General features: G+C 43.5%; 1 protein-coding gene and 1 pseudogene across 1 annotated transcript in view; one reads left to right on the top strand and one right to left on the bottom strand.

Annotated features, from left to right (window-relative positions):
* Positions 1–25,511, bottom strand: part of RNF8 (ring finger protein 8) — a 34,963-nt gene extending 9,452 nt beyond the window's left edge. The window contains exons 1-6 of the mRNA XM_038553916.1: positions 25,263–25,511; positions 18,398–18,526; positions 7,203–7,943; positions 4,879–4,941; positions 2,206–2,295; positions 244–351 (exon numbers count right to left, since the gene is read on the bottom strand). Of these exons, the coding sequence (XP_038409844.1) occupies positions 244–351; positions 2,206–2,295; positions 4,879–4,941; positions 7,203–7,943; positions 18,398–18,526; positions 25,263–25,373 (1,242 nt within the window). The 5' untranslated portion in view covers positions 25,374–25,511. The remainder of the gene's footprint in view (positions 1–243; positions 352–2,205; positions 2,296–4,878; positions 4,942–7,202; positions 7,944–18,397; positions 18,527–25,262) is intronic.
* Positions 23,830–24,603, top strand: LOC111098243 (annotated as a pseudogene).
* Positions 25,512–26,199: the final 688 nt, after the last annotated feature.

Below are 26,199 nucleotides of genomic sequence, written 5' to 3'. Positions count from 1 at the left end.
TAGTGATTGTACCAAATAAACACTCAACATCACGCAAAATGAGAAAAAGATCAGTGAAGGTGAAGAAAACTACAAAAACAAATGAGATATGGCCATCTCTCGAGGTCACTTTGAAGTCAAGTAACTACAACAGATTCCTAGAATAAAAATCGCTTCAGAATGTTTCCCTAGGGCAGAACCTGTGTAGCTGAGGCTCCGTGCGGTAGAGAGAACAAAAAGGCATGAGCCACTGCTTATAATTACCTCAATGAAGTATTCTGAGCAAATAATACACTGGAGCTCATTCTCTAGCACATCATTCACGTGGCTAAGGACTTCCTCCTTCTGGGCTTGCATCTTCTCCTTCTCTTCCTGAAAAGACACACAACCCCACCTGTCATTTGGGGGAACCGACGAGAATGCAAAACAGGACAGGGAGCAATTGTTTGGAATAATATTCAGGACTCTAAATAAAAAATTCAACCTGGCACAGCAACATGATACTAAAACTCTTTCCCTAAGGGTTATGGCTTCTCAGAACTGCTTTCTGATACAGGGCACTGTCTTCCTTTCTTTCCTCTCTCCACTTCTTCTGCATTTGCACCACAGGTTCTGTCTCCTTTCCCAGAACCAAATGAGAAAAACTGAAGGTAGCATACTCAGCACACCAACCACCCAAGACCAGAATGAGGCTTTATGTATCCTATAACCAATGGCAGTTTAGAGGTGATATAAAATCATCTCAAGCAACCAAGAACTCACTGGACATGAAAGCAGACATGAAAAACACTCCATAGAGGCAGGAAGCCTGAATTAATTTATAAGGCCCCCTGTATTCCTTGCAGCTGCCTCTTCTGCAAAATAAGGATGTTATTTATACTCCCTGGAGGCAGGGGGCTGATTGGGATCTAAGCTGTATGATGCTTGCCACCTCCTCCTCCTGTAGGTCTGCAGTCCAATTTCCCTTTCCTTTCCCCAAGAGGTCAGACCACTTGTGGACACACTTTTGGGGGTGGGGATGCTAGGTGTTTTCTCTTGCTTCTAATTTAGCACCTCATCCCCAGACCAAAAGTGTCAGAAGCCCCTGAAGGGAAAGGAAAGGCCATTTAGGATATATCTGAGGGGCTGATTAATTTTTCATCTTTTTTTTATCTCTTCTAATCAAAGTAAAGACTGTACACTGCTTTGGGCAGCAAAGAGGTCTGGACCCATTTTAACTAAAGTCAAGTTCCCTGAAAACTTAAAAATTGCTAGGTTTAAAAAGATGTGGTGGTTTTCTGGGAATTAAGAAAGAAGGTACTATGTGATTTAAACAAAAGATAAAGATCTCAAACCAAATGAAAGTTGAATCTCCTTTCTGTATTCTGCTCCAGGCCTGTCTGGATAGGGAAGGGTAGGCTGAGAGATGTAGTCAGCCTCAGGTACTGGTTTCATGTCAAAGGTTCCAAACTGATGGCCTGTGGACTGCATGTGGCTGGCAGATTTGTTTAGTTTGGTCCTGATGGTATTTAAAACAAAACAAAACAAAACAAAAACAAAAACAAAAAACCACAATCCCTTGAATTTGTTGCTAATATTTGAAAACTGAAATAGTTCACATAAACATTTGGATTTCCATCTTCCGTGGAAAAGTCAGAAGATCTGACAACAGTGGGCCTGCATTTCTGGATGGCAACAGCTGGCTCCAGGAAAGAAGAGCTGCCTCTTGGTGGTGGGAGCAGGAAAGGGGGCAGAGAGCGCCCCTTGCTAGTGTGCCTCTGTCTTCACAGCTCCCTACTCCGATCTTGTACCCAGGTCACTTCACTCACTTCTACTACCAGTCTACCCTGGTGGGCACCTAAGTCTATAACTCCCAATTTAAGCATTCCAGTGATTTGATGTGGGGAATAATTACCCACATGCATCAGAACGAACGGTTTTTTGACTGTATCACTCCTTAGCCCGTGTCAGTGAAACACTCTGAAGGAATATCTACCACAACCAAAGGACTAGACTGCAGGGTGAGAGTCTCATTCCCAACACTTCGCTTCTAAATGAGGGAAAGAAAAGAATGTTGTCTTAGAGGCAGACCCTTCAATAGGCCTGAATAATTTTACAGATTATTTCCCCCGAGGCAGGGAACCACCATAATCTCTCTCTTCATTCACCATAGCAACCCTTGCACTGTTGAAAATGCTGAGTTGCATGTACTAACCAAATTCTAAACCTTCATCTTCTTTCTAGTACCTTGGTCTGTTCCAATTCTTTGTTCTTGGCTTGAATGATTGCTTCAAAGTCCTTCTTGCTGCGATTTAGCTCTTCCATTAGAGCCCGATGCTGCAGAAACACAGCAGATACATATTCAAGATGAGCTTATACTGCATCTTTCCTTTTAGCCATACACTAGCTGCTCCCTCCATCAGTGGCTTTGGTTCAAGGAATCAATGGATTGGCATTTCAAGAATGTCTTTGTTCCTTCAGAACACTTACCTGCTGGTTTTTTTTTTTTTTTTTTCAGGGAATGGGGCAGCTAAAAAGGGAGGTCATCAAATCCACTAATCCCTCTGGAAATAACCCAACCTCAACTGCCATCCAAATCAACTGAAGAACTTACATTGCCTTCCAGAGAGTCTGATTCTGTAGGTTTGGCTGGGGGCCCAGGAATGTGGATTTTTAAAAAGCCACTCTCAAGTGATTCTGGGAACCAATGCTCAAGAGCTGGTAAGTAAATGTGAGGCTACCCAGTACTGGGCATGGCTTTTAAGAAATAATCAGGGAGAAATGGGATTTCTAGATAATCATTTTCGTTGAAATAAAAAAGACCTTCAACCTATTTATTCTATAAATCACATACTACGTGCTTGTAAGGCAGTGCTGCCTGAACCCTGCCTATGTCTTCTGGAAGTAGACACACCCAAGAGCTAACAGCTCAATCATTGTGACTAACTGCCTACACTGAATGTCAAGAGATTCTACTTCTATAAAAATTTCTGAGCACCGTTGTTTTAAGTATAGCTTACACTTTCTCACCTCAAATCCTTTCTTAAAGAAGGTGGAGTAAAGGTAAGTATTTCTGAAAAGATATTACCCAAGAAAACGAATTTTAAAATGTGGGTCTCGGGCAGCCTGGGGGGCTCAGCGGTTTAGCGCCGCCTTCAGCCGAGGCGTGATCCTGGAGTCTGGGGATCGAGTCCCACATCGGGCTCCCTGCACAGAGCCTGCTTCTCCCTCTGCCTGTGTCTCTGCCTCTCTCTCTCTCTCTATCTCTCATGAATAAATAAATAAAATCTTTAAAAAATAAAAAATAATAAATCACTGGGCAGCCCTGGTGGCGCAGCAGTTTGGTGCCGCCTGCAGCCTGGGGTGTGATCCTGGAGACCTGGGATCAAGTCCCACATCGGGCTCCCTGCATGGAGCCTGCTTCTCCCTCTCCCTGTGTCTATGAATAAAGAAATAAAATCTTAAAAAAATAAATAAATAAAATAAAATGTGGGTCTCCCCCCCCCCCAAAAAAAGCAGCTATATCAGAAGGCATTCATCTTGACTACTGATTAGATGTATGTGCCTAGCTTACTCATCTATAAAAATGGGAAAACAGGTGCCCCTCCTACATCAGTGTTAAGAAATGAAATAACAGATAAGAAAGCATCTGGAAAAGTTTTTAAAGCTTTATGTAAATGCAAGTTTTTGTAATTGCCTAGAAAATAAAAAAGAATTGCTACAGAGGGAACAACAGAGTGGACCGAAAAACCACCATTGTTTCGGTTGAGAGAGTGATTATGTCCCCTAGGCATGTTATTATAACCATGACCTAAAAGTATCACATTTTTAGACTAATGAACAGAGACTGGCCAAGTACCTCATGCTAAATGTTTTCCTGCCTCTCAGGGGTGGGTTAAGGGGCTGTGGGTACAAGGTACTCTGTGATCCCCAGGGATTTCCAAGTAGCAGAATCTTACTCTTTTCCAGTCAATTTCAAAACAGTATCTCAATACAATTTAATAATGCTCTAAACAAGGATTATGCCTAGCTTCCCACCCTAGAAAATAAACAAGCTTAGAAAATAAAATTCCAAAAAGATTGAATTAATTTTCACCCAATTCTTTTCAAGGCTATTTGTGTACCCCTTAGGGAAATCAAAGTAGGCATCCCTCTCTGAGCTTACAATAATATGGGGCTGTTAGCACTCTGAGAAGGTTGGGAGGTAGATATGCAATAAAAGAACAGAAGGATAAATTCTAATGCAATTACTCACTCTTCTCAAGGAGATTTAAACCATCCCACTAACTCCCTGACAAACCTTGCATCAAACTACTGATCATGAACATATAAAGGACAGAAGACAGAGCAGGCTTCAAAGATGCAAAACAGCTTGTGAAAAATAATCAGCTGATAGTCAAGTTACATGAAATAAACGGCAGGCCATCTTTGAGGGGCATCTTATACCTGTGAGCTTTGCCCTTCAGTGAATCACTATGTTTGCTGACTGTTAAACTGCATTCTCAACCTGACCTAAAACACTTAATTGGAACATTCCTGAATGGTTTCTGGATGGCTTCAGCTCAGGGACAGTAAGGTAATAAAGGCCCTTGCAGGTCCTGGTGGCCAAGTCAGAGCTTAAAATTCCCCTCTGCTGCCCTCACCTTTCTAGAAGTGCAGCCACTTCCCCAGACAGCTTCCTAATTGCTACAGGCTTCGTCCCATCTTCACTAGAGCAATGCCTGCTCAGATGAAGATGTAAGTTTTCATGCTGAGGTCTGGCATGTCTGTGAGGCCAAATCTCTGACCTGATGGTGTGAGCAGCTGCTGTTTGCAGACTGGAGATGCCGCAGAGGTGTGTGCTAAGCAGAAGAGGCAGCCAGTGGCCATGTGAAGACCCAGCCCACTACAATCTCTGTACAGCGGCAAGAGAGAAGTTACCTCCTGCAGCGCCTGGGCCAGCTGTTGCTTCAGGTCCTCTTCTCCTTGATCCTTCTCCAAACCCTGCAAAGCCAAAAACAACATAGAAAGTTTCCCTGCAGGGAGGGGCAGAAGAGAAACAAAATCTAGCAATAGGCAGAGCAGACTGTCTTCTGTAAGCATCTACAAACAACAGAGGGCAGGGGGCGGGTGGAAAACCTCCTGTTTTACTTCAAGTTGTTGGCAGTAAGGGATTTGAGCAGAGTGAACTACTCAGGCACTGGACACCCTGGGGCTGTCACCGTCAAGCTACCACTCAGGTTGTTCTGGAAAGAACCCTGGGCTAATACTCCAAGTCTCCTTCACTGGCTAACACCATGACTGCCAGAGAGATGTAAACTGAGAGCTTCTAAGCCATCAAAAACCTAAACTCAGATATAACCCACTACGTTGACACTCATAATTTCCATCACATTACTTCCCTAGATTCTGGCCGCCTCATCTCTTAGTGTGATTCTCTATCACTTATTCTCCTTGCTGGAACTTACGCTCTGTTTCCTCCAACCACCCCTTTGATGTGGATGCCTTCCACATCACCACTACACTATGTCCAGCACCTTCTATAAGGCATTCTGGGCCCTTCCTCTTTAAGAATTACCTACCCATTTAATATGCTAACTGGAAATTATCCTCTAATTTAAATATATTCACTTAAAACTATTCTGATTATTTTATGTGTATAATACATCTTGTCTTTTCAACAAGATTGATTTCTTAATAGCAAAAACCATTTATTAAGTATCTTTATAACCACCTAAACTCCCAAGTATAGTACACCAGACAACAGTAGGTACTAAAGAAAAGAAAAAAAAAATCTGTGTGAAGAAGCAACAGTTAAATGAGCTTCTGAACAAGTAGTAGGAGTAGAATAAATCCTTAGGGCTTGGTGGCAGAGGGAAAAGCAGCTCATAAACAAAGAACTAGATACATTTCACCATGAGCTATATATATATATGACCCTCAAATACCCCAAGAGAATTTCTGCTTTTCTTTACCATTTTAATATAGAAAAGATTTTACAGCTATATCCTGAAGCATGCCCAAAGCAGCCACAAACTTTAATTAATAGTAACTCTTGTTCCTGGACACATTAGCCTTTAAAGAGGGTTCTGCTCTGGGGAGCGTGTCATACACTAAATATGTAAAGATGAACCTCCCTCTATTAGCTTCAAGAACTAGTCCAGGCTGGCAAGCGAAGCAAAAAGGTATGACATAAGCAAACAGTGTATACCCTTAGAAAGACCTATTTAATCCATGGCCTTTACTAATGCTACCAGTTCAAGGGGGTAGCAGAGATTAGAATGAAATTTATAAATTGTTCAGAAATAAGCCAACACTACTGGTTGTTCCTTGCCCTGAGCAAAGTAAACAAAACAGAAAAGCTTATTCACTTCAATCCTGATTGGTCCTTTTTATTTCTAAGTCAACAATGGGGAATTCTTGACATTCAGTATTACCTGAGCAAGTAGGTAGGAGTAAAACGTGTGCTTCTTGCCAGATGGGAACTGACATTTTGAGCAGGGACCAAGATCAGCTCTAGCCTAGAAGCTTTGTGCAAGAGCTTGTCATCTAGGTAAATGACTCAGGGATGGGGACACATTTGGTCTTACCCTGACACAGCTAAGACAATCATTATTCTACCTTCCCCCTCAACGCACTGGGGAAGGTGGCTTACCACTCAACTCAACAACAGAGTCACAGTATACCTTCCCCTCCCGCACTGGATGCTCAGGATAGAAACAAAAAAACATTTTCTGCCTTTCTAGACTCCCACTTCTAAGTTAGCTACAGAGTTAACTATCAGAGCTAGTGGCCAGGTACAAGGGCCAGGTACAAGGGCAGGTACAAGGGTTACCATCTGACCCACTGCTGCCTTGGGCTAAGTGGTTTGGCTTTGACACAGAAAAGAAAGGCAAGGATCACTATTGGTTTAACTGGAATGTACTATGATTCTGTGGCATCCTGACCTTCATCCAACCTCTCTCTGAATCTGCTTCAGTTCTCACGTGTCTCAGCTTTATATCCTGAGTTATATCCTGGCTGGCTCTAACAGTCACCTTACGCATCATGGCACCCAAACCCTGGCTCTTGATCATCATGCTAAAGCCTTAACCCTGTACTCTATCCCCTTCTCCCACCTCAAAGTCCTTTGTCCTCATTCCATCTCCTGTCCCTAGCACTCAGCATGTAGTTTCTAACACAGAAACAGTGAGCTGTGGCCATAGGCTCACCAAGGGCCCACCCACCCCTGAGGAGCATTGGTGTCCTTCTCTCATGTGTGGTACCTGGAGATGCTGCTCCTCTTCTTGGAAAGTCTTCTCTAGCTGTTCCACTCTGGCCTGCTGCTGGGCCTGCTCTGCACACAGCTGGGACTGTAAGTCCTGCAGTTCCTTCTCCATTTTCACAATTTTCTTTGAGTTCCCTTTTTGGGTCTGCCTTTTCACATTCAGGACAGCTACCTGTTTTTCCTGCATTTGTGTTTTCAGCTTCAGAATCCTGGACATAGTCACCTTGAACAGCTCTAAGCTGCTCTGAGATGCTGAAGGATTTGAGGCTTTCTGCTTCTTATGATGAAGCGCTACGACTTTTGTGGAGGAAGGGTAAACATGAGCATCTGTGGCCTTCTCACTTAGCTCAAGAGATGTCAACTTAGGATCCAAATATTCAGAAGGCTGACTGGCCACCTCACCTTTTCCATGAGATTTCACCGGCTGACCAGGTTTGTAAGACACTTTACTTATTTTGGATTTCAAATGTGAGGGGCCTTCAGCTCCAGGACCCTCCAATTCATCCAAACTGAATTTCCTTTTAGTTCTCAAACCCCTATTTTTTCCTATAATCTGATCATTCTTTGGAGCAAGACAAGGATACATCCTCTCCCAGTCTTCTTCAGTAACTTCATACTCATACTCCGCATTCTCCTTATTCTCTAGAGGTACCCCGAGCTGGATGTGGTCTCCTTTATGGATAGAATAGACCTTTAAAGGTTCTAGACGTTCTCTGTTCAGCCAAACACCATTCAGACTCTGGAGAAAGGGAAAGAAAGACAAAATAAGCTTCATGATTTTCCTCTTAACGGAATTTGTCTCCTGCTGCTGCAAAACCTTCTGCCTTTTCAGACGGAAAACCCTTGAGAAAAAATAGGAAAAGTTCATAAACCATCACCCTTAGAAATATCATTCTTCAAATAGTGCTGGCTTTTTACCTACATTTCACATTCATGCCTCCACAGAAAACTGCTGGTAAAACAGGCAGGAATCACCTTATTACTAGCAGATGAATTACTCAAATGCAGCAGCATTAAAATAAACTGCAATTGAATAGCTCCTATTGACCTAAACTGGGGGCAATGGCCCAAGACTGGAAAAATGGCTATTAGCGAAGGAAGCAGCATCTAATAATGAGGTTCAAAAGATAGGCTTAGCTAGGAAAGTCACACAAGCACTGTCTCTGAATGTGGCTCCTGAACACATTGGTAAGTGAGCAAAGCACTTCTCAGTACACATAAACCTAAAAAGAGTGTATCAGTACCTCATACTGGGGTCAAACTGCAGGTAGGATCTAACCCAATTAATAGCACCAGAGGTCCAGTGGGGAACACAGCCTCATGGTTAAGAACTGGAGCTCTGGCTCAGACAGACTTGAGTTCATAGCCCAAATGCACCACCTTGGGTTCATTAGTTGCCTGGCCTTCAGCAATTTACTTAAACTCCGTGTCTCAGTTGTGTCTGCAAAATAGGGATAGTAACAGTTCCCAACTCATACTGCTCTGTGAGGAATGAATGAAATAATACATGTAAAACACTAAGCACAGTGACTCACATATAATAAATGCTTGAAAAATATTTACTTTAGTGATTTAAATTAACCACAGTGTAGGGGTTAAGAGCATGGATGCTGGAGTCACACTGCCTAGACTTGTAATCTGGCTTCATCATATAATAACTGTGTGACTCTAGGTAACTTTCTTAGCCTCTCCATGCCCCAGTTACCACATCTATAAAATGGAGGATAATAATAGTCTCTCCCTCATGGAGTTTGTGTAGATTTAATGAGACGACATATGTAATATACTTAGAAAAGTGCCTGGCACATGGTAAGCATTATATAAGTGTTCACTACTATTATTATGTTCTGGCTCAATCGACTTATCAACAGTCATTTCAATTCTATGCTCAGCATCTTGCAAGGTAAATACACTGGGCACAAAAGTAGAAGATATGAAAACAACTTTTAGCAGCTGACTATGGAAAGGAAAACACAAGGGCACACATAAGTAAATGTGGGATAACACAGCACAACCTATAAATGTAAAGGACTATCATGAAGAGCTGGCTAGAGATCTCAAGAGATGCTAAATGGAGATGGCAGGTTCTAAAACAGATGTGAAACAAATGCAGGATTTAAAGTTTAAAGAGACAAGTGTGGGGGAGGGGCAGACACGCCTGGCTGGCACAGTCACAAAAGCATGCGACTAATGATTTTGGGGTCATGGGTTTGAGCCCCACGCTGGGTGTAGAGATGACTTAAATAAACTCAGAAGGGAGGGAGAGAGGAAAAAGAAAAGAGGGATCCCTGGGTGGCACAGCGGTTTGGCGCCTGCCTTTGGCCCAGGGCGCGATCCTGGAGACCCGGGATCGAATCCCACATCAGGCTCCCGGTGCTTGGAGCCTGCTTCTCCCTCTGCCTATGTCTCTGCCTCTCTCTCTCCCTCTCTCTCTGTGACTATCATAAATAATAAATTAAAAAAAATATATTAAAAAAAAAGAAAAAGAAAAAGAAAAAGAAAAGAGGAGAAAAGAAGACAAGTGGACATTTTAACTCATATTAAGAACTTATATTTGGGAGACAGGCCAGAGATGAAGGTCACAACAACTGAATTGGGACTAAGACTACATTAAAGTTAGTAATTATAGCTACTTCCTCACAGCTAGAAAAGATATCTGGTCAACCCAAATATGGGGGATGGAGGCTTGACCACAAGGCACGGAGTATAAAGACTATAGAGACTGGATCTCAGCTCTAGACCCTTGTTTCTTGTTTTATATTACCTGGTTGGGATTGGGGAAAGGGAGAGAAAAATGAACATAGATACATAAAGATTGGCTTTAACTCACTGCTTTGGGCCTAACCTGGCTTATCTGGCTAACCTTCTCCCAATTTTCCTATTCATATTCAGCATGAGAAATAACAAGACTGATCAGTCCTGCTGACTTCTGAAACAACACTAGCAGAAATAAAAAGGCCAAAAGATTCTCTTTGAGAACAGTTCTATGGCAGATTATAGATTAGACACCGGAAAAAGGTCTCAGGGAAAGTAATATAACACAGGAGGTCACCTATTGCCATGGCATAGATATTTAAGAAAAATCTCAAAGACAAAGTTAAATAAGAAGGTTACAGAAGCAGTCCAAGTCTAGAGCAAACAAGAAACTCCTAAAAAGCTGGGGTAAACTTTCAAGAGATACTACAAACCCTCCAATTGGTCTTCTATAGTAACCTGCCTCTTTCAGAGCCCTTTAGATCCAGAAAATAAACTTCAAAATGTTCCCATCCCATTCTACCCTTGGATCCCTCTGATTATCCATTCATCATTCCTTGGTGACATCTAGTGGTATACTTTGCCCTGAATCAGGTCTGTTCACAAGGTGCCTGTAGTAAAGGCTGGAAATACCATGACTGTATAAGTACAATCCAGTACTGCCCAGGATATGACCTAAAATGAAACAGTTTAGGGCAGCCCGGGTGGCTCAGTGGTTTAGTGCCTCCTTCGGCCCAGGGTGTGATCCTGGAGACCCGAGATCGAGTCCCACATCGGGCTCTCTGCATGGAGCCTGCTTCTCCCTCTGCCTCTCTCTGTGTCTCTCATAAATAAATAAATAAAATCTTTTAAAAAATAATAAAATGAAATGGTTTAAATAAATCAAACGGTGTTCAAGCCTTTCTTGATGTTGGTTTTCACAATCCCCATTTTAAGCACTGAGAGCACGGCAAAGTGATAACCAAAGAAAAGCCTGCCCAGTGACTCTTAGCCATTAATGGGGGGAAAAGATAGGAGAGGGATGCCTGGGTGGGTCAGCGGTTGAGGGTCTGCCTCTGGCTCAGGGCCTGATCCCGAATTCCCAGGATTGAGTCCTTGCATGGAGCCTGCTTCTCCTCCATCTGCCTGTGTCTCTGCCTCTCTATGTCTCTCATGAATAAATAAATTTAAAAAAAGGATAACCTGCACCCACTTAAACACCAATTACTTTACTTGATGGTCAATCTCTTTCCAGCATTTTTTTCTTTCTTTCTTTCTTTCTTTCTTCTTTTTTTTTTTTTTTTTTATTTATGATAGGCACACAGTGAGAGAGAGAGGCAGAGACATAGGCAGAGGGAGAAGCAGGCTCCATGCACCGGGAGCCCGATGTGGGATTCGATCCCGGGTCTCCAGGATTGCGCCCTGGGCCAAAGGCAGGCGCCAAACCGCTGCGCCACCCAGGGATCCCTCTTTCCAGCATTTTTAATCAGTTGTTGAGGCCAGTGGAAACCCAAAGCCAATAGGCAATGTTTTCTTGCTCTTCACCAAATGATTTATATAGCCCAGTGGTTCTCAATCTTTTTTTTTTTAATATTTTTAAATTTTTTTAAAATTTTTATTTATTTATGATAGTCACAGAGTGAGAGAGAGAGAGAGGCAGAGACACAGGCAGAGGGAGAAGCAGTCTCCATGCACCGGGAGCCCGATGTGGGACTCGATCCCGGGTCTCCGGGATGGCGCCCTGGGCCAAAGGCAGGCGCCAAACTGCTGCGCCACCCAGGGATCCCTCAATCTTGATTATACAGTGAAATCACCTGGTAATGTTTATAAAAGAAACACTGGCTGGATTTATTGGTCTGAGATGGAGACTAGGATTTTTAAAGTCAGGTTTATATAAGTGTGTAATTTGTACCAAGACACAGTGCCCCTTTACAGTCAACCCTTCATTTATTCCCAGACAACTACTCATTCTCTGCCCTACTCAGGTTTGCCTTTTCCAGAATGTTGTATAAATGGAATCACACAGAGGACGCCTGGGTGGCTCAGTAGTTGAGCGTCTGCCTTTGGCTCAGGGCATGATTCCAATCTGGAGATGGAGTCCTGCATCGGGCTCCCTGTGAGGAGCCTGCTTCTCCCTCTGCCTATGTCTCTACCTCTCTCTGTGTCTCATGAATAAATAAATAAAACTCTTTAAATAAATAAATGGAATCACAAGAATGCACCTGTTTGAGCCTGGCTTCCTTCAGTTAGCATAATAACTTTAAGACTTATCCACTTTGTTGCATTAACAATAGTTTGGGGGCAGCCCGGGTGGCTCAGCGGTTTAGCGCCGCCTTCAGTCCAGGGCGTGATCCTGGAGACCCGGGATCGAGTCCCACACATTGGGCTCCCTGCATGGAGCTGCTTCTCCCTGTGCCTGTGTCTCTGCCTCTCTCTCTGTGTCTCTCATGAGTAAATAAATAAAACCTTTAAAAAACAAAAAAACACAACAGTTTGGTATTTTTATTGCTAAATAGCATTCCGGGATACAGGCATATCAGTTTGTTTATCCATTCCCTAGTTTATTTTTTTAGTTTCTGGTGATTATGTGTAAAGCCACCAGAAACATTCACATATAGGGTTCTGTGAGATAAGTTTTCATTAATTTGGGGAACAGTGACAGGAATGCTAGGCAGTGTATGTTTAACTGTAAGAAACAGCCAGACTGGGAAAAAAAAGAAGAAACGAAAGAGTTTGCTTCTACTCTCTGCTCTCTGCCATGTGAAAATGAAACAAGAAGACAGTCATCTTTGGGGCCCCTGGGTGGCACAGTTGGCTAAGCATCTGATTCTTGATTTTGGCTCAGATCATAACCTCAGGGTTTTGAGACTGAGCCCCTGTTGGGCTCCATGTTGGGTGTGGACCCTGCTGAAGATTCTCTCTCTCCCTCTCCAGCTCCCTTCGAGAAAAAAAAGAAAAAAAAAAAAAAAAGACAGCCATCTTCAAACCAAGAATAAGTTCTCATCAGAAACCAAACCTGGGTATCCCTGGGTGGCGCAGCGATTTAGCGCCTGCCTTTGGCCCAGGGCGCGATCCTGGAGACCCAGGATCGAATCCCACGTCAGGCTCCCGGTGCATGGAGCCTGCTTCTCCCTCTGCCTATGTCTCTGCCTCTCTCTCTGTCTCTCTCTGTGTGACTATCATAAATAAATAAATTAAAAAAAAAAAAAGAAAAGAAACCAAACCTGGCTGATCACTGATTTTGATGCCTGCCAACCTCCTGAACTATAAGAAATAAATGTTTCTTCTTGAAAAACAAAACAAAACAAAAAAACTCTGCCAAACTGTTTTTCAAAGTGGTGGTATCGTTGTGTATTCTCATCTGCAGTGGTTAAGGGTTCCAGCTACTCTGCATGCTCAGCAGCACTTGGTATTAGAAATTCTTTATTATATAATATACAAACATAAAAGTACATAAATCATAAATGTACAACTAGATGAATAATCACAAAGTGAACATCTCAGTGTAACTACCACAAGGTTAAAAAAAAATTCCACATTCTCAGCATCCCAGAACACCCCGCCCTCTCCCTTCCCTCTAGTCACTAAGCCCCTCCCCCTCCATAAAGGGACTACTAGTCTGGCTTAACATGACACACTAGTTTTGACAATTATATAAATGACATCATATAACAAGTATTCTTCTGTGTCTTCTTTCACACAATATTGTTTGTGAGATTTATCCATGCCGTTGGATATAGTTCATTCATTCATTCTAGTACAGTGTTTCACTATAAAACTGTATCTAGGGCAGCCCCGGTGGCACAGCAATTTAGCGCCGCCTGCAGCCCAGGGTGTGATCCTGGAGACCGGGGATTGAGTCCCATATCAGGCTCCTTGCATGGAGCCTGCTTCTCCCTCTGCCTGTGTCTCTGCCTCTCTCTCTCTGTTTCTCATGAATAAATAAATTTAAAAAAACTTTTTTTTATAAAAAAGACTGTATCTACTGTTGATGAACACTTGGGTTGTTTCCTTGGTAGTGAAAATATTGTCATGAGGTGTGTATATATATATACCTCGTAACTAATAAATAATGCCAAATAATTTTTTATAATGGTTGTGCCAATTTATAGTTCTATCCAAAGACTATTTGCCCCCATCCTTACTAATGCCTGGCATTGTCAATATTTAATTTTAGCCACTCTGGCAGATAGGTAGTGGTATCCCATTGTGGTTTTAATTTGCATTTCCCTGATCACTAAAGAGGCTGAACAACTTCTCATGGATACTGAACATTTGGATATAATCTTTTGTGAAGTGCCTGGCTCTTGCCCATTTTCAAAACTGGGTTATCTTTCTTTTTCTTATTGATTTGGAGTTCTGTACATATTCAAACATAAGTCCTTCATCGGTTATGTGTGGCAATTATCTCCACTCCTGAGTTTGCCTTTCATTCTCTGAATGGTGTCTTTTGATGAATGGGGGTTAATTTTAATGTGATACCAGCAGTATTTTTTCAAAGAACCCCAGGTAAGCACAAAAACTGGAAAAGGGGTTGAGAGTCACTGCTCTAGCTGCTGGAAGACCAGAAGCTGAACTGTCCCAAGCAACAAGGATTGTTCATAGATAGTCTGATTCATCACAGACATTAAATGCCAGAGCATACAGAAGCATGAAGGCAGGAATCACCAGGGAGCAGACGAGTAACAACATGAGAGGAGGAGAAGAATGAGAAAGGTTCAAACAACATGCCTGAGTCTCGAGGACTTGACACAAGCAAACCCAATAAGGCATTTTAGGCTGACTCTAAAACAACCAATTTTCTGAAAGAGCTAGACATCAATACATAAGATGAGCTATCTGAAGAGCTTTTCAACTGAAATGTACACAACTACAACATTTGTGTGCAGAGTCAGCAGTCCTCCAAGGTTTTTCTTTCTTTAAGTCAATTTAAAACTAAAATTGCATTTGTTGCAATTTTTGGATCTGTACTTAAGCTTTCAGTTTCTGGCCATTCCAGCATATAAGAGAGACCATTTAATGAAGAAAGAGTGTAGTTCTGAGTTTTGAATGATTAGAAATCTCTACCTCTTAAAAAGACTTGGCAAATGACTTCAAATATGACCAAAACAATAATGTCCTGCACCTGAAATTCAAATCCTTCATCAGACTGCTGCCAAGGCATCATGCCAGAAAAGAAGCCACAAAGAAAAGGAACATCTGTTAAGGAGGGGGAAAAAGGCGGGAGGAGTGCTTTTACCTGTAAGAACAGTTGCTACATCAAACATTTGAGTCACGGCTTCTCTTAAAAATCAGTTACCTCACAAATGGAATTAGAGCTAAGAGGCTTAAACCAGAAAAGACTTGGAAGAATCAAGAGCCTACCTTCCCTCTGTATTATCGGTCTGAGACCTAAGAGAGGAGTCTCGTGGTAACAACAGCCCTAGAAGAAAGGGTACACAGGTACACAGCAGACCCTGGACAGCAACCCAGAAGTACAGTCTTGATCTGTGGCTGGCACGGGCTGCCTCTGTGACCCTGAGGCTGATGTTCAGGAAACACTAAAATCAGCGGGTGGCTTCCCTACTTCTCAAAATCTGCTATCCCATACATGGAGTACATCCAAACTGCACATAATCAAGGAGAGAAGCACCACAGAACTCACCTAATACCACAACCCCATTTCTCAGCCAACTTTGATAAGGAAAACATCTTTTTCTAAGGTGGTCTGAAATAAGCGATTGCAGGGGGCTTTAAAAGCTGGCCTCTATGACTTAAATATGCATCATTAATTTTTTTTAAAATCATACAACCAGTACAGGTTTCCCCTGCTGTCCAAAAGTAGTGTTCCCATGAAGCCTTTCTTCATAAGCCAACGGTGTAAAAGCAAAGAAGCAATTACCATTAACTTATATGGAAATATTTTTTTATTGTTCCCAGATCCAAAACATAACCTCTCTTAGGCTTTTCTGATACCTCAGGACATCACTTGATAACAGATGCACAAAATAAATCGAGATTATTAAAGCACAGATGCTCGCAGACATAGTTCAAAACTATGGCACCTTGATGCTGAGATGTTGAGTGCAGTTCCCTGGGAAAGACCTTAGCAGGGCCACTCTCAATGCTCTGCTGCGCACTGCCTCTATAACAGCTCACTGCAAAACAAATGTTAAATGCTATTTTTGCCCTTTTTTGGTACAAGTGAAAATCCTCTTCCAATTTCTTTTCACTAGCAAATACAGGCACCAAAGTAGGTGTTTTGTAAAAGCAAAGTGTAGGATGGATAATATGAACTTTCCAAAAGCAGGGCATAAAGCAAATCAGTATACTTACTTCACTGGTGTTTGACAATAGCACATAGTAGAGACTTATTTATGTTTGAGCCCTGGCTCATTCACTTATTCAACCACTCAGTTAGAAGGCCCCGGGCAAGTCAATTTATCTCTCTGGGCCTCAGATCCATCTGTTCCCAGAAGAGGTTAAACTTGATCATCTCTGAGGCTCCCTTTTCAGTGCCAATCTCTATTCTGCTCATAATACCTTGCCAAGAGTGCCACAACAATTTACTCAGCACTTATACCCTCTCCTTCCACACAGTGCCAACTCAACTTAATCCTAATCAGGAAGGTAGTTCTCAACAGCTTAATCTAGCAGGTTATTATGTTTTGTTTTGTTTTGTTTTTTTTAAGATTTTCCTTATTTGAGAGAGAGAGAGAGAATGGGGTGGGGTGGGGAGAGGAAGGGCAGAGGGAGAGGGAGAAGCAGGCTCCCCACAGAATAGGGAGCCCTGATATGGGACTTCATCCCAGGACCCTGGAATCACAACCTGAGCCAAAGGCAGATGCTTAACCAACTGAGCCACCCACGCACCCAAATCCAGCAGTTTTAAGCCTGCCTGCAGGATACCAAGTGTAATAAGAAATACATATTGGGTCTTTATCTCTTTTTCTAGCACAGAGCTTCTAAAAACTTTTGGAATTTCCTAAGTGGTGAGACAGAAAAGTGTCTTTTGTTATGTTGATGATGCAACTCTCAGTTCACCTATGAATGGGGTCTAACTGCTAGGATAACCAACCCTGTGACTCGAGGATTGAAAACTTTCAGTCCGGGCCCTCAACCTCCTGAGAGGAGAGAAGGGCTGGACACCGAATTGATCACCAATGGCCAATGATTTCATCAATCATGCTATGTAAGAGAGCCTCCATAAAAACTCAAAAGGATGGGTTCAGAGAGCTTCTGGGTTGGTGACTGCATGCATGGAGGTGTTGAGTGGGACACCCAGACAGGATGTGAAAGCTTTGTGCTCTTTCCTGAATACCTTGCCCTACACATCTCTTCCATCTGGATGTTCATCTGTATCCTTTATCCTATCCTTTCATAATAAACCGGTACAGAAGCAAATGTTTCCCTGAGTTCTGTGAGCCAGTTTGGCTAATTAATCAAATCCAAAGGGGGGGAGGAGGTCACTAGAACCGGTTGGTTTCAGCTGGTTAGAAGTACAAGTAAACAGTTTAGACTTGTGACTAGCATCTGAAGTCCAAGGAAGGACGTGTCCTTAGAGCCTCCGATCTATAGCCGCTGGTCAGAAGAGTACGTGTTAACCTGTGGAATCTGATGCTATCAGAACTGAGGTGATAGCAGGACACTGGTGTCCCAAGCACTGCTTGGTGGTATGAGGGTAACCCCTACACACCTCAGAACTGGTCTCACACCATTCACTACCCTTCCTTCTAACAGATGTCTTTACAAGCCTTCCAACCAGAGCAGTGGAAGATGGTGTCTGAAGACATTTCCTACTTCCTAATGCCTTAGCTGTCAACATTGGAATTTTTCTCAGTGCACAGTCTCTATTTTCATAGTATCCCTAGGTGCTTGTATATCTGTACTTTAGGTATTTCCTAATTGCTAATGTAAACACACTATTTTTCACCTCCCTTAGTATTCACACCAGACCAGTGATTTTCAAATTTGTTTAAAGTAGAAAAGTCCTTTATTCGAAGGAAATCTTCCGCAAAACACAAATATGTAAAACGGATTAATAGGAGGGTGGGAGTCTGATGGAAAGGAATAGGGAAGGGAAGGAGCTAAGTGCAGTCAGCTCAACTCCTTCCTCCTCTGAACCACAGGTGTATTCCAGAATATTCATCAGATTCCCCAGGTCTTCGGATCTATGACTCACAAAGGCCAATTCCTCCAGTAACTTACTCTAGTTTCTGGAGCAGGACCTACTGCCCCACTTCAGGTGTTTCTTCAAAGTAATGAACTTTCATTCAAGTTATTAGAAATCATTTTGGCATAATCTAATCTCTGGTAGCATAGAGAAATGATTGTCTATGCGGAAGACAACTGGGTGGCTACAGGAGCGGATAACTTTCGGACCTCTCAATTTTGTATTCTGTATTATGCACACACAAAAAAGTAACTTAAAACTAAACGAAAATTCAGTAAAAGTCATTAAGCATCTATGTATTCCTGTACCTTGTTATCCATAATTGTCCACTGGCCCTCGACGTTCTGCTTCAAAACACAGTGGTTTCGGGAAATCATCAGAGGGCAGATTTTTGATACCAGTTGGTATGTGACACCAAATCCTCGCCCTATAGTCACCTAGGAAGACAACAATGTAAGAGACATAATCGGTCATTTTGCTGCAAAGGGACGTCCTTTACAATCTTGTCAACCAGCAATATTCACATGTCTTGACTTATGAAACCAGCCTCTTGTGAAACCCAAAGAACTTGGCAGCTATCTCCTTCAGCTATCACGAGGGCCACCAGGTAGAAAAAGGCAAGAAGTTCTGGTAAGGAGACAGCTGAATGAAGTTAATTATGGAATGTCAGAGCTGGGAGGACCTTGACCTTTCATCGTAAGATGGAGAAATCCTTTCTACACACCCTCTTCAACTAGTCTTAAACACTACCAAGAACTACAGCCTTTATACAAGGCAGTCCTTCCAATTTTTCAATGGCCCTGACTTGGCATCTTTCTCCCTATAAATTCCATCCTTTGGCCCTGGCTCTGCCCTGAACACCATGAGAAAATCTCCAATCCCCCTTCCGCTTGACAGCTGTAAAGTGTCTACATAGTCTTCTCTTTTCGTAGCCCTATGTTCCCAGTTACTTCAAACCTAACTCCCATGGCATGGGTTTGCATCTCTTTGCTATCCTAATAGATCTGTGAAGAGACTCCTGGTTTATTTTTATTCCTAGATGCCACATTAAAAAAATAATTTTTATAACACAGTCAAATGCAAGCATCACTTTCCCAGTTCTAGATATCATCACTGGAGCATATAAACTGCATTAGCTTTCATAGCAGATCTGTCATGCTGCCAATGTATCCTCAGGCTTAGGAATGATTAAATTTCTTGGTCTAACCCTCCTCCAAGAATTGCTATGCTAAGTCATGTCTCTTCTGTCCTATACTTGACTAGTTGGTAAATTTGGATTCGAGTGCAGGACCTTACATTGATTCCTGTTAAATTTCATCTTGTTAGTTCAGCCTATCACATGAACTTGTCAAGACCTTCTGAATTTTTAATCTGCCATCAGACATACTCAATATCCCTTCCAGCTTCGACTTATCCAACAAATTGATATGAAGCCTTATGTACATTCATTTAAGACACAGATAAAAAGATTGAAACAGGATGTAGCCAAAGGCAAAACTCCCAGGAAAGCCTAGTAAACATTATACCACATAATCTGGGTACACCTTTAACCAGTGTAATTCAATCAAAAGTCTTTGCACTGAGTCCATATTTTCTATCTTATCCTTGAATACAGCATGAGAGCCTCTGGAAAAGGTTGCAAAAGAAGTCTCAATTCTTTTTTTTTTTTTTTTTAAATTTTATTTATTTATTCATGAGAGACACACACAGAGAAAGAGAGGCAGAGACACAGGCATTGGGAGAAGCAGGCTCCATGCAGGGAGCCCGACGTGGGACTCGATCCCAGGTCTCCAGGATCACACCCTGGGCTGAAGGCGGCGCTAAACTGCTGAGCCACCCAGGCTGCCCAAGAAGCCTCACTTCTCACCTACCATACATTTTTGATGGACCAGTCGAGTTTATGATAACCCTGTCAAGGGAGAAAATGAAATTCTCCTGAAATCCAGATCTTAGAATGTCCTGTTTATTCTTCTTGGCCTACAAGCCACCTCTATAATGACTTGATACCAGTTGGTATGTGACACCAAATCCTATAGCACAACAACCTTAGCTGGGAACATTAAGCTAAATGGTCTGTGGTTTTCGAAAAGCTACCCATTTTGTTCCTTTTGAAAGTCTTTCAGAATCATGCCTGTCTTCCTCAGTCCCTCAAAGACCCCCATGACACTCCTTGTCCCTCCAATCTGTTCTTCCCCTATAACTCTCATCTCAGTAACTGACACTACCATCCAAGCAACTGCTTAGCCCCAAACTGGAAGCCATCTTTGATTCTTCTCATATTCAAATCAGCAGTAAATTCTACTGGTTGTAATTCAAATATATTCTAAATCTGTTCAATTCTCTTAATCTCTATGGCCAATACCTTAGTCCAAACAACGTGATCGCCAGCTGTTTTTGCTCCTGCCCTGTACTCCCTCACGCAGACCAACTTCATTCTTCACACAGCAGTTGGAGTGGTAACGTAAAAACTTTAAATCAGACCATTTCCCTTCTTTCCAAACTATATTAACAATCCACTCTTCCTTCCATAGCCTACAAGGCCTGAATGTCCTAACCCCCTCCAATTCTTTGGTCTTATACCACAGTCAGAAACATCACTACCGGAGGGCCTCCTTTTCTCCAGTCCCTTCTACTTAGAAGTCTTCTCTGAGACATCTGCATGGGCTCCTTCTCATCTTTCAAGTTTCAGCTCCTCAAAGGCCTGCCCTGATTACCCTAAAGTTGTTGCTTGCTCCCTCCCCTACCATTGTATTCCTTAATGTTGTTAGCATGCATTTGTCACAATCCAAAATCACTGTTTGCTTTACCTATTCCCCACCCCTTACTAGAATATAAATTTCATAAACAGGGACTTATCTATCTTGTGTACCACTCTATCTCTGTACAGACAACAGAGCTTAGTAAGTGTGAGTGAATGGAAAAATAGAGCTTGGGAGTCCTCCCAGACTCTAGGATGAGCATTTTTTTAGGTCAGAAGTTGGAAATTGGGTTATTACCACTAGAAACTACAGAGCAGCAGCCAGGAACTTACAATCTGACTTAATTTCTTCAGTTTTTTGAACAGCTAGCCAGAAATTCCACTTACTATCCAAGTTCCTCTGAATTTTCATATATATATATATCCTTTATATATACATAAATCCTTTAAAAATGGAATGTTTAGGGGCATCTGGCTGGCTGGGCCCTAGGGCATGTGCCTCTCGATCTCAGGGTTGCCTCTTGATCACAAGGGTTGTGAGTTCAAGCCCATGTTGGGCATGCAGCCTACTTAAAATAATTAATTTAAAAAAATTTTAAAGATGGAACGTTTAAGGATTTATCTGTCATTCTGGAGGAGTAAGAATTTTCATGTAGGCAGCTTTCTTTCTTTTTTTTTTTTAATATTTTTATTTGAAAGAGAGCTGAGCAGGGAGACTGATGTGGGGCTTGATCTCACAACCCTGAGATCATGATCTGAGCTGAAATCAAGAGTCAGCTGCTTAACCAACTGAGCCACCGAGGCACCCTGGTAGCTTTATTTCTAATAAAGGAAGTATTCCATATTCATTTTAATACTTGAGAGGAGACAGTATTGCCATTGTGAGCTGTCTGGATAAAGTATTATAGAAAAGGAAGATGAGTGCCTTTTCTGAAATAGCCTCCTACAGAATCTGAATCCAGGGAAGTAAGGAACGACTCTTTTTTCACCCTTCCCTTTATTGTCTGGTCCTACAATTTACCTAGGTATAGCAAAGAGTCTGGTGAACTTATCTGGATATCCCAGCATCGTTTGCACATAAAAGTAAGTTTCCCTGTGAGAACTGAGTGCCAACAAATCATCAATGCAAAACTTGAGGGTTGTTTCAATTTACAACAGTTTTGCAAGCCATTGTCCTTACCCACCTTCACATTCCAAAAGAACAGTAACATTTGACTAAGTATTTTATAAGACTGTGTTTGAGTGTGGAACATTTGCAGGGCTCAAATTAAGAAATACATGTAAAAGCCCAAGCCCGAAACAAAGTAAAGTACAGCTACTAATATTCAGGTGTTAATATCTTCATTTGTTGGGGATCCCTGGGTGGCTCAGCGATTTAGCACCTCCTTTGGCCTGGGCGTGATCCTGGAGTCCTGGGATCAAGTCCCATATCAGGCTCCCAGCATGGAGCCTGCTTCTCCCTCCTCCTGTGTCTCTACCTCTCTCTCTCTCTATGTCTATCATAAATAAATAAAGAAATCTTAAAAAAAAAAAAAGTAAAAAAAAAAAAAAAAAAAAAACCTTCATTTGTTAAACTTCTCAAAGGTAAATGCTTCTGGAAAAAGCCAGGAAGGGAAAGGTCAGTGCTCAAACGAAAATAATCTGTGCCTAGGGGTGCCTGCGTGGCTCAGGAGGTAAAGCATCCAACTCTGTTTTGGCTCAGGTCATGATCTTGAGGTGGTGAAATGGAGCCCAAGTCCAGCTCTGTGCTCAGTGGGGAATCTGCTTCAGATTCTCTCTCTTGGGACACCTGGATGGCTCTGCAGTTGAGTGTCTGCTTTTGGCTCATGGCGTGATCCCAGAGTAGCGGGATCAAGTCCCATGTCGGGATCCTTGCATGAAGCATGCTTCTCTCTCTGCCTGTGTCTCTGCCTCTTTCTCTCTTTCTCTGTCTCTTCATGAATAAATAAATAAATAAATATTTTTAAAAAAGGGGGGGATCCCCGGGTGGCTCAGCGGTTTGGTGCCTGCCTTTGGCCCAGGGTACGGTCCTGAAGTCCTGGGATCGAGTCCTGCGTCGGGCTCCCGGCATGAAGCCTGCTTCTCCCTCTGCCTGTGTCTCTGCCCCCCTCTCTCTCTCTCTCTCTGTCTGTCACGAATAAATAAATAAAACCTTAAAAAAAAAAAAAAAGATTCTCTCTCTGCGCAGGGGTGCATGTGTGCACGCTCTCTCTCATACATAAATAAACAAATAAATAAAATCTTTTTAAAAAAATGAATGTGTGCCTAATGTAGACTTTTCGGCACTGATACCTGAAGAGAAAAAGAGATTGGGGCAGAGGGGTCCTCTTGGTGTTCTTCAAATCACAGCAAAGTAACCCTTTAAAACCTCCTGATCAGGGTGGCCCCGGTGGCTCAGTGGTTTAGCCTTGCCTTTGGCTCAGGATGTGATCCTGGAGACCCCGGATCGAGTCCCACATCGGGCTCCCTGCATGGAGCCTGCTTCTCCCTCTGCCTGTGTCTCTGCCTCTCTCTCTCTCATGAATAAATAAATAAAGTCTTTTTAAAAAATAAATAAAACCTCCTGATCAAAAAAAATAGGTAAATAAAATAAAAATAAAACCTCCTGATCTAGCAAGTTAAGGCTGGACCTGAATCTCCTGACTGGAGGAACCACTGTTCTAGGATAGTACTAAATAATCTAGATCTTGGCATTGGATTGTACAGCCTGCATAGCTGTTCTCAGATACTTCACTGTATAAAAGTGTCTTTCTCCATTCAAGCAATAAATTCTTTGAGAGCAAAGTTGCTATTATTTATCCCTCTCATAACACAGGAAAAAAACCATAAATAATAAATATTTGGGAGACTGAATTGAGACTATGTAGCTTGCAGAAACAATCTAGCTAAATGTACACAATGATCAAGACTTATCTTTCCTACAAATTATTTCCAACACCCAATGGTTCCCAGTCACCACCACAAGTGGTCCCTGATCCAGCTCTCCTTTCCAAGCTGATTGCACTCTAACTCTCTCTGCCTCCTCTTCTAGCACCCTCTCTAAACCACCACCCCAACTGCCCTCAACTGGAGCCGTGCTTCACCTTCTCTCGTTTCTTTTTTGCATTCATGACTGCATTAGAAAACACTACAGGGGACGGAGTGGCCAATGGCCTGCAGAGCAACATGCCCAAGTTTTATCGTGACTACTGCGACACATACCTCACCCATGACTCTCCATCTGTGAGAAAGACACACTGCAGTGGTAGGAAACACAAAGAGAATGTGAAAGACTACTATCAGAAATGGATGAAGAGCAGGCTCAGAGCCTCATCGACAAAACAACCCAGCATTTCAACAAGGAAAAGTACCTCCTACTCCATTCTCTGCTCCTCCTCCTGCAGGGGCAATGATCCCACCTCTCCCCAGTCTCCTGGGACCTCCTCGCCCTGGTATGATGCCAGCCTCCCATATGAGGGGCCCTCCCATGATGCCAATGATGGGCCCTCCTCCTCCTGGGATGATGCCAGTGGGACCTGCTCCTGGAATGAGGCCACCTATGGGAGGCCACATGCCAATGATGCCTGGGCCCCCAATGATGAGACCTCCTGCCCGTCCCATGATGGTGCCCACTCCGCCAGGAATGACGCGACCAGACAGATAAGGAGAGACAGGAACCTCTTTATATTCATTTTATATTACTTGTTCTACTTCACCAGGATATCCTGGTGCTGTGACTCTGGGTGTTTTCTAACAGCAGGATAAGGAAGACTTGCTTCCCCTTCCTATCAAAGAATAGTTTTTGCAGGGGAGTAGTGGGACACCCCCCCCCCCAAAAAAAAGGGCAATTTTCATTTGTATTGTGAAATGTGAAAATAAAATTATCAACTGTTTTAGTTAAAAAAAAAAAAAAAGGCTCACAGGATATAATGTGGATCCTCCTAGAGCTTCGATTTCCCCCAAGGGTTGGAAAGGAAGACAGTTTTACATTACAGTGCGCTCATCTGAAGGGACATGACCCAAACTCAGTGTTTTTCAAGCTAAACTCGAGAAAGTTCATGCTTTCCCGCTGCCCCCACCCACCAACCCGGACACCCGGCTGTTGGTCACTCGCGGTGGAGGCGCACTGGGCCCCTCAGGGCTCGGCGCGACCCAACCCCGGGCCCCCCAGGCCCCTCCCAAGCCAGCCGGTCCGCTCAGCGCCCACGCCCGCGGCTCGCCCAGCCCCTCCCTCCAGCGCCTCCCCGCAACCCGGCCTCCCGCCCAAGGTCGCCCCGCAGGCGCAGGCCGCTCTCAAAGGGGCCATCTTTCCTCCCGAGCGGTCCCCACGGCGACCCCAAACACCTCGCACCTCGACCCCCGACCCCCGACCCTCCTTCACTTGTCTCCGCTCCGGCCCGCCCCCACCTCCCCTGCTCCATTCATCCCTCCCGCCCGGACGCCCCGGCGCCGCTGCCTCCAACCCGGTCCCCCGCCCCAGGGCCCCTCCCCCTCACCTCGTTTCCGTCCTCCAGCAGCAGCCACTCGGCGTTCATCCTGGCCCGCCGCAAGCACCACCTCCGGCCACCGGCGCGGTCTCCCGTGACCAACGAGCCGGGCTCCTCCATAGCCCCGTGTGCCCCAGGTCGCGGTCAGCACAGAGCGAGACCCCCGCCCGGGTTCCCGCCGCCTCTCAGCCTCGTCGCCGGCGCCATAACTAAACAACAGACAGAAGCAATCGCTACGCGCTCGCGATCGATGTGAACTCTCGCTCGGGCTGCGCGCCCCGCCCCCTCGGCCGCCAACCGGCGTCACTGCGCCTGCGCCGGAGCGAAGCCGCGTAGAGGGGGCCGCAGGTGTGCTGCGATTCCGCTCCAGGTGGGACGGGGTCGCCCCGCAAGCCGCCCCTAGGTGGAGCTGCTTCTCACCTTACCCACGTCCCTTTTCATTTTTGATTTTGCTTTATGGTGAGTTCCACGTTACCTAAAACTATAACCAACTTTTAAACGACTTTAAACTTTTGACAATTTTATTTATTCATTCATTCATTCATTCATTTTTAAGATTTTATTTATCTATTCATGAGAAACACACACAGAGAGAGGCAAGGACACAGGCAGAGGGAGAAGCAGGCTCCATGCAGGGAGCCCGACGTAGGCCTCCATCCCGGATCCTGGAATCACGCCCTGAGCCAAAGGCAGATGCTCAACCACTGAGCCACCCAGATGTCCAAACTTGTGATAATTTTAAAATAAGTCTGATGACACCTGGCTGGCTCAGTCAGTAGGGTATGAGACTCTTGATCTCGGGCTGTGAGTTCGAGCCCCACCTTGGGTGTAGAGCTTACTTAAAAAGAGCACAAAATGTTTTGAATCTGTTCCTAAATAGCATCTGTTTTGCATGACCTCTTTTTACTACTGAAGTTTTCTTTTTTTTTTTTTAATTTTTTTTCTT

The sequence above is a fragment of the Canis lupus genome, chromosome 12 (assembly GCF_011100685.1).
Source record: "Canis lupus familiaris isolate Mischka breed German Shepherd chromosome 12, alternate assembly UU_Cfam_GSD_1.0, whole genome shotgun sequence".
In the NCBI taxonomy this organism is placed as follows: Eukaryota; Metazoa; Chordata; class Mammalia; order Carnivora; family Canidae; genus Canis; species Canis lupus.
The sequence above is the reverse complement of the archived record's forward strand: the minus strand, read 5'-3'. Positions and strand labels throughout refer to the sequence as shown.